Source organism: Gastrolobium bilobum, unplaced genomic scaffold (genome assembly GCF_033153095.1).
Source record: "Gastrolobium bilobum isolate Gb01-03AN ecotype WA unplaced genomic scaffold, APGP_CSIRO_Gbil_v1 utg10412, whole genome shotgun sequence".
In the NCBI taxonomy this organism is placed as follows: Eukaryota; Viridiplantae; Streptophyta; class Magnoliopsida; order Fabales; family Fabaceae; genus Gastrolobium; species Gastrolobium bilobum.
In genome coordinates this window covers 22,743-38,338 of record NW_026896943.1, presented here as the reverse complement: position 1 = coordinate 38,338, position 15,596 = coordinate 22,743, and the positions used below count along the sequence as shown (strand labels likewise).

The following is a 15,596-nucleotide window of genomic DNA, read 5'->3' as shown; positions in this document are numbered from 1 at the left end:
ATGTGTGGATTATATTTAAATGTATTTATTTACTATAAATTAATTATATAAAAGCAAATAACTATTTTTTAACCTACAACTGTACAGCTAGTCCAACTTAATTTCCTAAAAGCCTTTGTCAATTTTCATGGTCACTGCGAGTATATCAATTCAATTTTTTAAGTGCTCAGTTGTTAAGTTAAGTGGGGGAAAAAATTGGATTTAATTTCTATCAAATATATCTTTGAGAGGGATGAAGAGGTTTAATTGTGATTAAATCTTGATTCGAAAATAATCTCATAATTGACTTAAAGAGCTGAAGCTTGTAAAGATACTCAGAAGCTGACTAGTCTCGAGGAGATAATTAGGATATGTATAAAAACATAAATAAACTGATGAATTTATTTTCTGCAAGAACATTATTCAACGTTATTTTATTACAATATTTTTAAATAAAAACAATACATTTTTAATCCAAAAATAAAATAAAAAATACATTTAGTACACATTTTTGTCTTAATTTTTTAGTGTAGTCGTATCAAGTTTATAGTCTTTCAACTAGAAGTTTCTGATCTTTAACACTCAAAGGTGACCCTTTCGGTCATTTAATTCCCTTTGTCTCCTTTTGCGAGTATAGAGTCAAGTCAACTAGCATTCCATTACACACACGCAAAAAATCCCTGCTAGACTCACCTATATATATACATATAATATTAAGGCACAAATAGTTAGGCTCGATCTCTCCACCACAAGACAAGAAGAAGAAAAATCATTAGTTTGTTTCAAGCAATCAAAACATGAAGGTGAGACCTTACACATCTGCAAAATGATCACTGCAATATATATATATATACAAGGGTAGGATTCTTTGATATTGGTATCAAATTTAAAGTTTGGTACCTCATGTGAGAGCAGTTAAATCAAAAAAGATTAATAGTGTCACATGTTTACAATCAGAGTCGTTGATTTTTTTTATATAACGGTTCTCAGATAAGGTATCAAACTTTAAGATACTGGTATCAAATGATCCTATCACGTATATATAAATATATATGTGTGTGTGATGAATTGTATATTCAGTTTTATGGTTTGCAATTGCAACGAATCAAGCAGTAATATATTCGTTAAACTGCCAACTTTTGTAGCAGAAAATAGTGATACGGCTGGAACTGAAGTGTGACAAATGCAGAAGAAAGGCACTCAAGATAGCAGCTGACACACAAGGTGCATGTTTCTAATGATTTTGTTGATATTTACATACATTAGAATTAAAAAGTACGGGATATACAAATTAGACATGCCTAGCTATATATATATGTAACGATAAGTAATGATATTTTGTTGCTGGTTCCGAATTTGTAATTAAATATCAACAAAACATGCATGCAGGTGTGAGTTCAGTGGCAGTAGAAGGAGATCAACTTACGGTGACCGGAGATATGGATGTGGTGTGCTTGAGTCGGAAGCTGGTGAAGAATTTCCGCTGTGTCAACGTTGTGAGAGTGGAAGAAATGAAGAAAAAAGTTGAAAATCCTCCTCCTCCTCCCCCTCCTAAAAAACCGTGTTATTGTCCTCCTCCTCCTCCTCCATGTGTTCCTTATCCCTCTTCCTGCGTGGTTTATGATCCATACGGACCATACCCCAACATTTGCTCCATCATGTGATTGCGTTACACCATGAAATAAAATAAATTAAAAACCACTGCAACCATTTATGGTTATTGTTGTGTGTCCAATCTCTCATTTGATCCCTCCTCAATAAATTAGTCATATTGTTCCAGTTTGGTTCTACCCTCTTACCTCAATGAAAATTTCGATTTGCTTCATGTAATCTCCTTCCTTTTTTTATACGAGTACTGTATATTCTCAAAGCATTTCTTTTTGTGTGGATATATTCTCAAAGAATTAACCGGAGCTACATTAATGATTAATTATGATCATAAAACATGCAGTTACGCATTAAGTTAGAAAATAAAATAAACTATTAAAAAGGTCTTCATCCAATGACTTAATTTTTTTGATTTAATTGGTTATTTACATGCTATCAAACTTCAAGTTCAGATGACTCTTACGTGAAGGGGTGTGTTAGAGAATAATATAAATTATTAAAAAATTTCTCACCGAACAACTTAATTGTTTTGGTTGAATTAATTCTTTACACCATATCCTCAAATGAACAAACTAACTTTCATGCGTTGTCGATCTGTAGTTTCATCTAATTAAACGGACTCCAATTATGTTTGTATTTTGCCTATTTAGTCACGTCATGTGTATCGTCTCCATTTATAAACCTTGGGTCGGCATTAATAGAGCTGGAGCCACATTTGGTATATATACATGCATCCAATAAAATCCATTATAATGAAAATTTTAATTTTACTTAGATATTATTGTAATGAATTATATTGTAAGAAAGATAAATACCTACATGTGATCGATGTTATATAGGATTTCTGAAAGAAGTATGAACTATCATTTGTTTAGAAAATAGAACATATTGACATAAAACACGTTCCAATATTACATAATTTTATGCACATCACATAAGGATATTGCAATTTTATGTGCACCACCGGACCGATAGGTCCGTGACAAATGTTTTGTGGGCCCATGGCCCGTTAAATGTTTTTCTACTTTAATTAGTTTAAGAAAGAGTACGAGCAATTGTGCAAGTATGCGACTATCTTGGAGGAAGAAAAAAAAAAAAAAGAAACAGCATAGTCGAGGGAAAAAAAACAGTACAAAGAAAAAGAAAGAAGAAAACACACAAGATTTTCTCCGGCGAATTAAATGTTGGCGCAATGTAATCAAATTTTTGGGAGGTGTTCATGATAATTAATACTTCATATCCAATAGTTAATTTGTGATTTGAAAGTCTCTATCCTTGGAAACTTTTTTGGTGACTTCCTTTATTGCTTTTTTTATATATATTTTTAGATGATATTATTTGATTACTCTACTGCTACCTATATAGTTTGAGAACATTGTATTTGTGTACTTACTCTACTACTACTACTACTACTAATCTTATTATTATTATTATTATTATTATTATTATTATTATTTAGTGATAGTGAAGATTTGAATGAATTGTAAAATGAATCCTCTGATTTTTCTTTCACTTTAATTTTTTCAAGTTAAAAGTGTTGTTTGCCAATTCTAAGTTGTTTACTTCAATGATGCCCTCACAGTGTGGCCAGGTAGTTTTTTTTTTTTTTCTTCCACTTATTTGATTTTCTTACTATGCAGAGAAATTGAATTGTGGATCTGCTATAGATGGTCCGTGTTATTATTAGTACAAGGTATAATAAAAAAAAAGGGGACATATGCAATATTCATATTTCAAAGTTTTGTGTGAAGAGATATGTTAAATAGATATAATATAAAAATTATTAAAAATTCATCATTTACTAAATCAATCGTGAGGTGAATTGATTATTACTTTATAGCTATCAAAAAGTTTGTGCAAAGGTTAGAATGTAATTGTGGATAGTCTTTGCTGTTTACAATTTTAAATAGGCTACATTTCATAAAACCACGTTGTAATTAGGGTTATTTTCAAAAGACCACCCTACATTTTCAATCCAAATAATTAACCCCCTCATATTATTAAATTAAAAAAATTAAACATATTTAGTAATCATATCACAAAAATACTCTTTTCTTCCATCATCACCTAATCGTTGCCACCATATATATTCTCACCCCGCCATTAGTGCATTATACATAAAAGTAAAAAGGTAGACAGTTATGTGAAAAACTAAAAATAAAAAGGTAAATTAACTTTGAAAGAATGTTGATGAAAAAACAACACTCAAAATTGAAAATTAAGCAATGCCTGGATGATGGAACAGAGATACTATTTGTCAATGTGACTAGTCCTTTTTTGGAGGTGTTGTGGAATGGTGCTAGGACTGCTGGCTTTAGTACTCAACGTGGGATTAGGCAAGGGGATCCAATATCCCCTTATCTATTTGTCCTATGTATGGAGAAATTAACCCATCTAATTATGGATGAGGTGGAAGCTAGAAGGTGGAGGCCAATAAGGGCTGGTAAAACTGGTCCAGTAATATCTCACTTAATGTTTGCAGATGATGTCATTCTCTCTACTGAAGCTTCTATGTCTCAACTGGAATCAATCACCAACTGCTTGGAAAAATTTTCAGTAATGTCAGGACAGTGTGTTAGTGTAGAGAAGTCCTGTATATATTTCTCTAAGAATGTACATCAGAAGATAATTAACTTTGTTACTGCTGTGAGTGGCTTTAAAAAAGTCAGCAAGATTGGATGTTATTTGGGGTCTTTGATGAGGCATGGAAGAGTTAAAAGGGACCATTATGCTGATGTTATATCTAGAGTTCAAGGTAGACTTCAAGGGTGGAAATCAAAGTGCCTTTCCTTGGCAGGTAGGATTACTTTAGCTAAGAGTACTATTTCTGCCATACCCTCTTTCCATATGCAAAACAGTATGCTGCCTGTTCATGTGTGTCAAGAAGTTGAGAGACTACAGAGGAATTTCATCTATGGGGACTCTGATAGTAAAAGAATAGCTCACTATGTATCTTGGGAGCAGATGTGTCTTCCTAAGGAATGTGGTGGGCTAGGCATTATAAATCTGAGAAGGCAGAATTCAGCATTTATGCAGAAATTAGCCTAGAAGGTCATGAATGATCATAGCAGCCTATGGGTTCAGGTTATGCTAGGCAAGTATGGTAGGAAATTAAAGCCAGACCGCTATTTAATCTCAAAAGCTACTGATTCTCCTTTGTGGAAGAATATATGCATAGCTAGAGAGAGCCTAATCCAACATCTTGAGTGGGTGGTTGGAAATGGAAAGGAGATATGTTTCTGGACTGATTTGTGGGGAGGTTAGAATATGAGTTTTTATGACCTTGCTGTGTGTAAACCTCCTGACTCCCAGATTCCTTTGAAAATATTGATTATGTTGATCCAGGTACAGGAGATTGGAGATGGAGCTGTCTTCAGAAGTGGTTAGATATTAATACCATAAATAAACTTAAAGGTATTAGACCTCCTGTCAATGATGACCCAGATGACTCTTTGAATTGGAAGTGGAGTAGTCCAAGCAAGTCCTTTGTGAGGAATGCATACTGCCATCTATCCGAACCTACTATTGGAAAGGATAAAATTTGGACTACTATTTGGAGATAGAGAGGCCCTTATAGGATAGCAGTATTCATTTGGCTTGCATGCTTAAATAGCATGTGAGGTATATGACAGGTCAGTGGAATGGAGGGGAAGTTGGATGTCCCACCTGTTATGGATGTCAAGAAACAGTTTTGCATGTGTTGAGAGATTGTAAGGTGGCTAGGCAAATTTAGGAAAGATGGTTCTCAGGCTTTGTTCCAAATATTTTTTTATCTGTTGAAGGAATATATTGGTTTAAACTAAACCTGTTTCAACAATTCTCCAGTCAACTTTGGCAATCCTGGAAGGAGATCTTTTTTGTGACATGTTGGTTTCTTTGGCAGTGGAGAAATTTTAGTGTCCATGAAGATGTTTCCTCTTTACCTCAAGATCCAATTCATACAATTATAGCTTACCTATCTGATGTGAAGAGAACCAGCAGCCCTATTGATGTTAATATTAATGGGTCTGATTCTGTTGTTCCTTGGTCTGGTTTTGATGTTAATGTTAATTCTGGAAATAAAGGACAAATTAAGATACAATGTCAGGCTAGAATATTTGTTGATGGTGCCTACAATTTAGCTTCGAGTAAAGGAGCCAATGGGGGTTTGATTTGTTCCCCTAGTGGAGAGTGGAAAGGTGGATTCTCATATAATATAGGTAAATGTTCTGCTTTGGAAGCTGAATTATGGGGCTTATATCATGGCCTCAAGATGGCTGGGGATTTGAAATACACCAAGATTTGGATTGGTTGTGATAACAAAGAGGCTATTCTTTGCTTGGAAAAGGAGGCTAATATCTGCGGGTTCTCATCTCTGATTCACAAGATCCGAATAGCTGCTCAAGATTTTGAAGATTTGCAACTAGAGTTTATCCCTAGATAATCCAATATTTGTGTAGATTTTTTAGCTAAGATTGGTTTTAGTCTCAAGGGTGAAGAGTTGATGTTTTACTCCTCTCCCCCTGTTAATAATTTTCCTTTTTGGTTGGTTTTGAGTTCCAACTTGTTGTTGGAGCAGTTGAGTTTGTACTTGAATAGTCTGTCAATTTAATTTTCTGGGCTTGGCCCTCCAATTTTATCAAAATATATATATATATGTGTGTGTGTGTGTGTGTGTGTGTGTGTGAGGCTTATATACAAAAAGGAGAGAGAGAAAAAAATATGGATCACAGACAGTATAATCATCACATCTGAATACGGTTTTTTATAAACTTTCCATGAAAGTCCCACGCCACCGTTTGAAACCATGCCTTCATGACGAGATGAGATAACATCCAATGATCTTTTGAGAATACCAGAGCTTGTCACAAAAAGTGCAAGCCCCATTCCACTGCTAAATCTGCAACCACAAAGGGACACAAAATCCAATACAAGCAAATACTATAAGAAGTGAGGTTACAAACCAAAACATAAAAAGGGGAAGGAGGAATGATTCATTTATCACATACAGTATGGTCATGCATGGTGCTTCAAAGAATAGAAGGACAAGTAAATCAAACAAGAAGCTTGTGATGAAGAGTTGTTGATTCCTATGAAGGAGTGATCTGTTGTTGATTAATAATGAGCATAATGTCTCTATATGGATTTGGTTAAGTCAACACCTTGCGTCATCCTTTTTTTTTAATTACCGATATTGAGAGAGATGCTAGACAAGACAACTAGGTGGTTAAATTAAGGATGATTTAATTGTTATGATTTGATAGTAGAAGAAAATTAATTATTTGATTTGAAAGTGTAGGGTGATTTTTGTTGAAGATGACCAGAGTGGTTGAATGTAATTTGTCCTTTTAAATAAAGGAAAAATTATTCTCATGTCACATGAGGTAAATTTTCTTCCTACACACACTCTTCGATAACCGTGCAATATTTTCTTTTCTTTCTTTATTATTTTTTAGGTTGTGGGTCCCACCACTATGTGGCCAATAAGGGCTTAAGTCAACAGGCGGTGCCAAAATGAACATCGGCAGAAACAACTGTACTTGAATTAGAGGTGGCAAAGTGGGCGGCCCGCCCCACCCCGCTATCAACCCGCCAAAAAGTAAGCCAGCCAGCCCCGCCCCGTTTAGCGGGTTGGGCGAGTTGGCCCGCCAGCCCGAGCCTATTTTACACTGACCCGCCTCAGCCCGCCTATGTCCTCCATCAACTCCCCAAAAAATGAGCCCGCCTCGCCCCGCCCTGTTTAACGGGTTGGGCGGGTTGGCCCGCCGAGTCGAACCTGTTTTGCCAGCTCTAACTGGAATGACCATCAACAACATGGACGGTGCCAGAATGAACATCAGCAACGAATTTTGAGCTGCTGGAATGAACATCAGCAACATGAACAATGTTCCCCCTAAACAAGGAACTTTTTAACACTCCCCCTCAAGATGAAGGGTGAATAGCATGAACACTCCATCTTGGGAAGAAAGAAGATTAAAACGAAGCTTCACGGAACATAAGCCCGAAATATTGGTAGCACAACAAATTATCTGGAATGAGCATCAGTCTGAAGAGCTGGTAGTAACGGATGACCACGAAAGACGTTGGCAAAGACAACTAAAAAGATCCCTTGCATGCATTTCATCAAACAGTTGGCGAGCAACACTGGTTTCCCCCTTAATAAGAGACCAAAATAATGCTAAACACAAATAAAAAACATTGGAAACACCACAAAAATGTGGAAATAAAATCAAAGTGCCAAATACAAGCCTAATCAGACCAATATGCCAAACAATGGCAAAGTGAAAAACAAAGATTAAATCAAGCCAGATCTGACTTGAATAAAATCCACAAAAAATGAAAAATAAGATCAGGAGGCTGTAAGATGAGAAGCCAAAGACACAACAGTAGAACCGAAGCAACCTGAGAGACAAGGCGATGTAGAAACCACAGATCCACGCGAATAGGGGTAGACTGCTGATCCGATGAAGATGGCGTGTTGGTCCGACGGCAGATCCAGTAGAATGCAAACAGCAGAATATGACAGGTTGTCCGACGGCAGAACGTGAATAGCGAACGAGGTTGTGGTGGTTGCTGGAGTTGCTGATAGTAAATAAGGAACAACAAACGTGAACAAAAATAGGAAAATAAGTCCGACGAGGGTGTTCTGAGAAGACAATGCGCGAACAGGGACGATGGTTGTTGTAACAAGAACGAAGTTGTCCGACAAGGAACGAGGAACGAACAACATCTTTACGAGAAGGACGAACCAGTGGACGGACCAGTGGACGAACGAGGCTGGAACAGGGGCGACAATGGAACCCACGAACTGGACAGGTCGAAACCCTGCAACAGTTGGCAGATCTGAACCACGACAGCGGGCAGTAGAGTGGCGGGGATGAGAACTGAAGCGTGTGGGACCTCTTATGACGGTGGGTACTCCGACGTAAGGTAGATCAACTCCTTCTAATTCTGTTGACGTACTTTTTGATCGAAACGGTCACCGAAAAACTTTTTCAGTGGCGGACGCCGTGAACAAACGTGAACAAAAATAGGAAAATAAGTCCGACGAGGGTGTTCTGAGAAGACAATGCGCGAACAAGGACGATGGTTGTTGTAACAAGAACGAAGCTGTCCGACGAGGAACGAGGAACGAACAACATCTTTACGAGAAGGACGAACCAGTGGACGGACCAGTGGACGAACGAGGCTGGAACAGGGGCGACAATGGAACCCACGAACTGGACAGGTCGAAACCCTGCAACAGTTGGCAGATCTGAACCACGACAGCGGGCAGTAGAGTGGCGGTGATGAGAACTGAAGTGTGTGGGACCTCTTATGACGGTGGGTCCTCCGACGTAAGGTAGATCAGCTCCTTCTAATTCTATTGACGTACTTTTTGATCGAAACGGTCACCGAAAAACTTTTTCAGTGGCGGACGACGGTGGCCGGTTATGTCGAAAACAGACAATGGCAGTGAAAATCTCTCATGGAAGGTGATATCTCTCTATTACCATATTAAAATTATAGAAAAGAGAAATAAGGGAAGGCAGATTAGGATTTCTCTCGTTAGGCTCTGGATACCATGTAATAAATCAATTCAGCCCAAAAGTTTAAGCTGTTGGATGAGGCTACATTAAGGGCCCGTTTGGTGCATATGTTAAGGGGAGTAAGATAGGATATAATATCTTATCCTGTTTTTATTCATTGTTTGGCGAGGCAATAGAGTAGGATAATCTTATTGACCCATATTATCCTATTGTCAACCTGATAACTAATCCTGAGGAGGGACCTAAGTTACTGCAAAAAAATTGAAATAATGCATTTAAATTAAATAATTACGCATTTAATGCTGTTTTGTAAAAAATTACACATCTGTTGCACAATGTGACGCCACTTTAACGCCCCATTGGGACGTCACATGTGACGCCCAAAAGTGGCTTCACATGTGTGCTCTATATATTCCCCCACCCCTCCATTCAATTCACACCTCTTCTCTCACTCTTCATATATCTCTTCTCCGCCAACATTCATTTATCTTTAATTTAGTATTTGAATTTTATTTCTTATTCTATTTAAAAATGAGCTCAAATCCTGATTCTGTTCATGCTATGTTATATTACAATGGTAGGAAGGTAGAAGGTCGACGAGGTGTCATCTTCGAAGGTGAAAAAAGGCCAACACGTATCCAACGCAACACAACCATTGGCGAACTGCATCAGAGAATTCGGCAGAAGTTAAGTCTTCTAGACAACCAATGTATCACTGAGATCACGACAAGGGTATGGCAAGGTGATAAATACATTAGTTTGAAAGTGTTTGACGATGAAGACTTGGAGATGTCAATGGAAGAATTTTGCAACCAGTCAAGGACAGATTTTCTAGAGTTGTTTGTCAACATCGCCGCAACCGAGAATGCTCCCTTACCGGTGAGGTCAGTTTTTTTAAATTCTCCCCGTCTTCCAGCTTCTCCTGCCGCTCATGCGTCTCCAGTTGGTAACTTTTCTGAGGGAGATGAAAATGATCCAACTTGGGAAATGCACGACGAAGATGACGATGACGACGATGAAAATATGGCAATGGAAGAACATCTTCTGGCGGAGGATGCTAGTGCTTCAGAAGAAGATGAATCCCGTGAGATGGGTGCGTCTCAAATCCCAATATTCCATGAACCAATCGTCGCGCAAATGCCGCAGTTGAATGACGTTGCGTCTGCCCCGTTCGGTATTCACCATGAAGGTAATTGATCTCATTTGTATATAGCTGATTAGATAACTGATTTAATACCTGAATTAGTAAGTTTGTATTACAAAATTATAATCCGCAATTGCAGGTGACACAGATGTTATTCCTTTTTGGGAAGGAATTCCGCATTATTCCTACATTGATTGGAGTTATCAGAGCGATCAAGAATCATGTACTGATGGTTCAGTCTCTGGATCGGCTTCAATACAAGGTCTGTGGCAACTGGGTGACATGTTATTTGTCAATCAGGAATTTGCGACAAAAAAAGATGTCCAAATGGCACTTAAGCACAACCTCATTAGGGAGCATCAAGAAGCCATTGTAATTGAGAGCACGCCTGCAAAGTTGTCCATGAAATGTTGTGCGTATGATCAAGGTTGTCCGTGGCGCGTAAGGGCGATCAAACCGGTGTTTCGTGAAAACTGGAAGATTACGAGATGGGGTGGAAAACACGAATGTGTGAATGAGCACATTTCCCAGGGTCATAGACAGCTCAATGCCGACGTTATTGCAGATCTCGTCATAGGTACGTATTTATTTACCGTATTGACATGTCAATGTTTACGTACTACCGTGTAATTAAATTCGTTCGATGTTATCGAGGCACTGATATCCTCTTCAATGCAGGGATGATAAAGTCAGAACCATCTGTGTCAATCTCTTTGGTGCAAGAAAGGATAACTGCTAAATATGGCTTTAAAGTTTCCTACAGAAAGGCGTGGTATGCGAAGCAGAAAGCGATGGCAATTATGTACGGTGATTGGGAGGAATCGTATGCTTTTTTGCCAAGGTGGTGCGAATACATGCTTCGCTTTTCTCCAGGTTCATTTTATCATATACAAACAAATGATCTTTATGCCGAGCAGAGCTTAGTTTCTGGAAAAAAGGTTTTTCATCGCATTTTTTGGATGTTTAGACAGTGTTGTGAGGCGTTCAAATTTTCCAAACCCGTCATACAAATTGATGGAACACATTTATATGGGAAGTACAAAGGGAAATTGTTGGTGGCCACAGCCCAAGATGGTAATAATGAGATGCGGAGGTCGCCAGAATGATGGAACTCACCGGCCTCTGGAACATGTCCAAAAACAGCAGCACAAGCAGCGTGCCAATCCTCGGAGGTCGATCCGATGACGACAGTGCCGTCAGTCGGCAAGCCCAATATGACTGCCACATCTTGCAAGGCGATCGTCATCTCACCTTGGGTCATGTGAAAGGTATGTGTCTCTGGTCTCCACCTCTCGACCAGAGCACTAATTAAAAATGTATCGATCTGTGATAAATTACGCAGTTATCACGTGTTAACGAATTTTATTGAATAATTACATAAATACAAAACGACGTAAATAACATACCTGGATATGTTGCATCCTGGCAACATGTATGAATCCCGCCTGTCTGAGGTACTCTTCGACAACCTGTGGAATAGCACCGGTAGGTGGCCCCCTTGTGGCTTCCCACGCCTGGTCTTAATTTTCCTTACATGCTCTGTATTCCCACTCGCTGTGAAATATGAGCTTTCTGCGTCCTCTTACGAAGGACCTCCCATCTGTACGGCCCTGGTATGATCCACATGCTGGGATCGGTGGGCTCTACATCCGACTCAGATCCCGATGAAGATGATGACTCAACCATTATCCTCAACTATATAATATAAAACAACATTTAAACTAATCACATGTAATGCCCCATTTTATTTACAATTTAATTAAGCAGTGACATAATTCAAAAATTAAGCATATGCGTCATTTATTTAACTAGAATCGAAATTTATGAAGTCTCGCCAAAACGTAGAACAATTATTTATTTGCAATTAAATAATAATAATACATCGGACAAAAATAATATAATACTAACTGAATACTTAACTCTAGGTCAGTACCAACTTGTTCAATACGTACTAATCATCACACCTAACTAACTACACTCCCGCATTAATAACATCATACATATGAAATTTACGAAGTCCATAACACTATTTATAAATCACTAATTAATATGCTAAACCCTAATGCATAATTAAAAATTAATAATAATAACTACATAATAATAAAATTACTACATCATTACAACATTCATAGCATGCCACAAAATTTCTAAGTGACTATCCTAATGTTCCAAGTCTCTAATATACAATCAATCTTAACATGTATTACTAACTACCACTGTAATTTAAATGTATACATATGAGGTATTATAACCTTTCCTACGTTGGCAGAGCTTCGCTACGAACCGCGGTTAGAGAGGTGAATGAGTAAGGAGTGAAAAAAGAAAAGTGGAGTATATATGGATTGCACATGAGACGCCCCATTTGGGCGTCACATGTGACGCCCCAATGGGGCGTCTTCGCCAAGGGAGAGACGCCTCACTGGGGCGTCACATGTGACGTCCAAAAGGAGCGTCTCATTGTGCAACAAATGTATAATTTTTTACAAAACAGCATTAAATGCATAATTATTTAATTTAAATACATTATTTTAATTTTTTTCCTCTAAGTTACAATCAAACAGGATAAGATAAGAATTTTTTTCCCAAAAAACCTTTTGCCTCACCCAAGTCCCATCCTATCACAAGTCAGCCACCGCCCCTACTATCCAACCGTCACTAGCACCGGCACCGCTGCATCCCTCTCCCTCACCAGAAGCTGGTATCGGCAACATGCTGCAATACGCAAGCCTTTTTCGAAACGTACCAAATACGCTTACATTGCCTAATCTCATGTATTCTTTTCTCATTAATCATCAAAAAAGTTGACGGTGGCGTCTTCATTTTTGCTTACTATTAGCATTTATGCTTGAATGCCTAATAAATATTGCACAGAAGAGATCATCGCAACGACACTGGAATCCTCTGAGTCAGACCCTAGACTCATGTTTTAGCACCCAAAAAATTAATTTTAAAATAAATATATATATTTTTTCTCGAGGTTATTTTGTCAATTTATATCATATCCCAGCATTATTTGATTGATTCCAAACATAGGATGTGATAATATAATCATATCATACTATTTATCCAATGCACATCAAATATATGATATAATATGAGCTTATCAAGCCCTTTTTCTTTCTTATTCTTATCCAGCCCATCTATCCTATTGATATCGTGTCCACCAAAGGAGCCCTAATGATTTTATATATATCTAATAACATCTAATTTAAAAAATTATTTTTATCAAAGTTTGACACAAACAATTATTTAAAAAATAGGTTAGTAGTTGTCAATTGTTCATCAGATTTCCTACGAGTTATTATTTCTAACAATACTATACTTTAAATTTCTTTGAAAGAGAACAACAATGATAATTGTTTAACGTTTCATACCAGAGATGTGAACAACTTTAATAGTTTAAAAAATAAAAATAAATGTAGTATAGTAATTGTCTAATAATTTAAAAAGATTTAAATTAAAATTCAAGCGTGAGTTGAGACTAAAGAATGTAGGGGTTTCATTAGCCAAAAGAAAAGAATTAGAGAACTCCACTCGATACCAACATGTGTTGGTTTAGTCGTCAATACCGGAGTTTGCTTAATGTATATATAAGAATTTTATTTTTAAAATTAGTTGTTGATCTAATATATATCTACAGCTTATATAATAAATAAAAACCATTTCATATAAATAACATCAGTAATAAAATTGGATGTTGTAAGTTATAACACTTATATAGAGAGAGAGAATGAGAGTTATAGGAATAAGAAAACTAAAAAGAATAAATTTTAAAAACTTTATAATTTATTATATTAATCTTAAGTTTTTATTTTCTAATAACTGTTATAATTTAATAATTCTCTCTTTGGATTGTACTTAATTTAAAATGTAAAATTTTAGACGATTATAATTTTTATCACTGTCTGCCTTTTTTTTATTCTCCTAGATATAAAATTTTTCCCTAAAATTTAATTTAAGAGTCAAAAATACGTGGACACTGGACACTTAATTCTTGCTACTTTTTCTGTGCAGTTATAGACAAAAGTTAAAAGGTTTGAAAACATCAATGACAACCACATGAATCTGAGCCTTATGAGAACCTTACAATATTGAAATAATATCCACTTTAAAGAAAATACAGCACAAAAACCAGGACAGTAGCTTATCCATAACACAAGGAGTCCTGCATTGTGAAAGCAGAAAATTACACACTCAAAGGAAAACAGAGAAGCAGCTAGCATGGCCATGGAGAACTGTTTACGAGTAACCACAGTAGGCACTGCCACCAGACCCCAATATTGTCTTCATCCATTCAGTTCAAGGGCAAAGCTTGTTTTCCCAACTTACAGAGGATTCAAGAAATCTTTGTCAAAATCAACTTTGCCAAACCCATCTTCTCTTTACCATGCTGCTGGTGGCAACACAAAATCTCGTTTTATCTGCAATGCTCGTGAAGCAGTCAATGAAGGTAACCCTTATATTTCACTCAGAAATAATCCACCTTCTTTGACATGGTTTTCCTGTTTAACTCTCCATTATATATATTTCAGTCTCTCTTAAACAGGCATCGAAGGTATAAAACTGGATACTGTAATATAAACAACATTAAAGGAATATCATTGTATAAGACTTTATATTAGGTATTAGCATTTTGCAGCCAAATATGTGATTGAGATGAGAAAGAATTTATGTAGCAGTTCCAACTAGTGGCTATAGCCCTCATTGTGGTGTTTTTGTCTGATGATATGCATATAATCAAATTTTGCAGTAAGAGTAGTGACAGATTCAAGCTGGAATGACTCTGTCATTGCAAGTGAAACCCCAGTGCTGGTAGAGTTTTGGGCACCATGGTGTGGTCCATGCAGGATGATAGCCCCAGTAATTGATGAGTTAGCGAAAGAGTATGCAGGGAAAATTGCGTGCTACAAGCTTAACACCGATGACTGTCCCACCATAGCCACACAGTACGGGATCAGAAGCATACCAACTGTTCTGTTCTTCAAAAATGGAGAGAAAAAGGAAAGCGTTATTGGTGCAGTTCCCAAGTCCACTTTGTCCGCAGCAGTGGAGAAATATGTTGATGTATGATTCGAGAAAAATGTTATAACATGGTGAATGCTGGATCATAAATTAAAGACCATCTTTCATTTTATGGTTTCAACATTTTAAATAGAACTTTGTATCCATTTGTTTTTTTCAACATTTTGTAAAGATTACATTGTATAAATTCCGGATGGAGGAAAATCTAGAGTCCCCCTTTTCTTCACTGCCGGTTCCTTCGTTCATCTATCAGAATTCAGTTTCCAAATGTTATTACTATCACTAATCCAACAATTTGTCACGCCAGATTGATTTGACACCAATGCTCCAGATTT

At 37.0% G+C, this 15,596-nt stretch overlaps 2 protein-coding genes across 3 annotated transcripts; both read left to right on the top strand.

Moving 5' to 3' along the window:
* Positions 1 to 720: 720 nt before the first annotated feature.
* On the top strand, positions 721 to 1,766 carry LOC133302906 (heavy metal-associated isoprenylated plant protein 43-like). 2 transcript variants are annotated; one of them, XM_061502730.1, is made up of 3 exons: positions 721 to 782; positions 1,128 to 1,203; positions 1,369 to 1,766. In XM_061502730.1, the coding sequence occupies exons 1-3, from the start codon at positions 777 to 779 to the stop codon at positions 1,641 to 1,643; spliced, it is 357 nt and encodes a 118-aa protein (XP_061358714.1). In that variant the 5' UTR covers positions 721 to 776; the 3' UTR covers positions 1,644 to 1,766. The 2 variants fall into 2 exon arrangements, with proteins under 2 accessions (XP_061358714.1, XP_061358713.1); XM_061502729.1 differs by having other exon boundaries at positions 742 to 782; positions 1,125 to 1,203.
* Positions 1,767 to 14,361: 12,595 nt separating this feature from the next.
* On the top strand, positions 14,362 to 15,487 carry LOC133302925 (thioredoxin M-type, chloroplastic-like). The gene is made up of 2 exons (XM_061502755.1): positions 14,362 to 14,689; positions 14,990 to 15,487. The coding sequence occupies exons 1-2, from the start codon at positions 14,461 to 14,463 to the stop codon at positions 15,307 to 15,309; spliced, it is 549 nt and encodes a 182-aa protein (XP_061358739.1). The 5' UTR covers positions 14,362 to 14,460; the 3' UTR covers positions 15,310 to 15,487.
* The last annotated feature ends 109 nt before the right edge of the window (positions 15,488 to 15,596 follow it).

What these genes read in the sequence shown, in the direction of transcription:
- LOC133302906 (XM_061502729.1), top strand. An exon ending in GATAGCAGCTGACACACAAG is followed by an intron (nt 1,204 to 1,368) that starts GTGCATGTTTCT and finishes ACATGCATGCAG; the next exon opens with GTGTGAGTTCAGTGGCAGTA.
- LOC133302925 (XM_061502755.1), top strand. Translation starts at nt 14,461, where the DNA reads ATGGCCATGGAGAACTGTTTACGAGTAACCACAGTAGGCACTGCCACC. An exon ending in TCGTGAAGCAGTCAATGAAG is followed by an intron (nt 14,690 to 14,989) that starts GTAACCCTTATA and finishes CAAATTTTGCAG; the next exon opens with TAAGAGTAGTGACAGATTCA.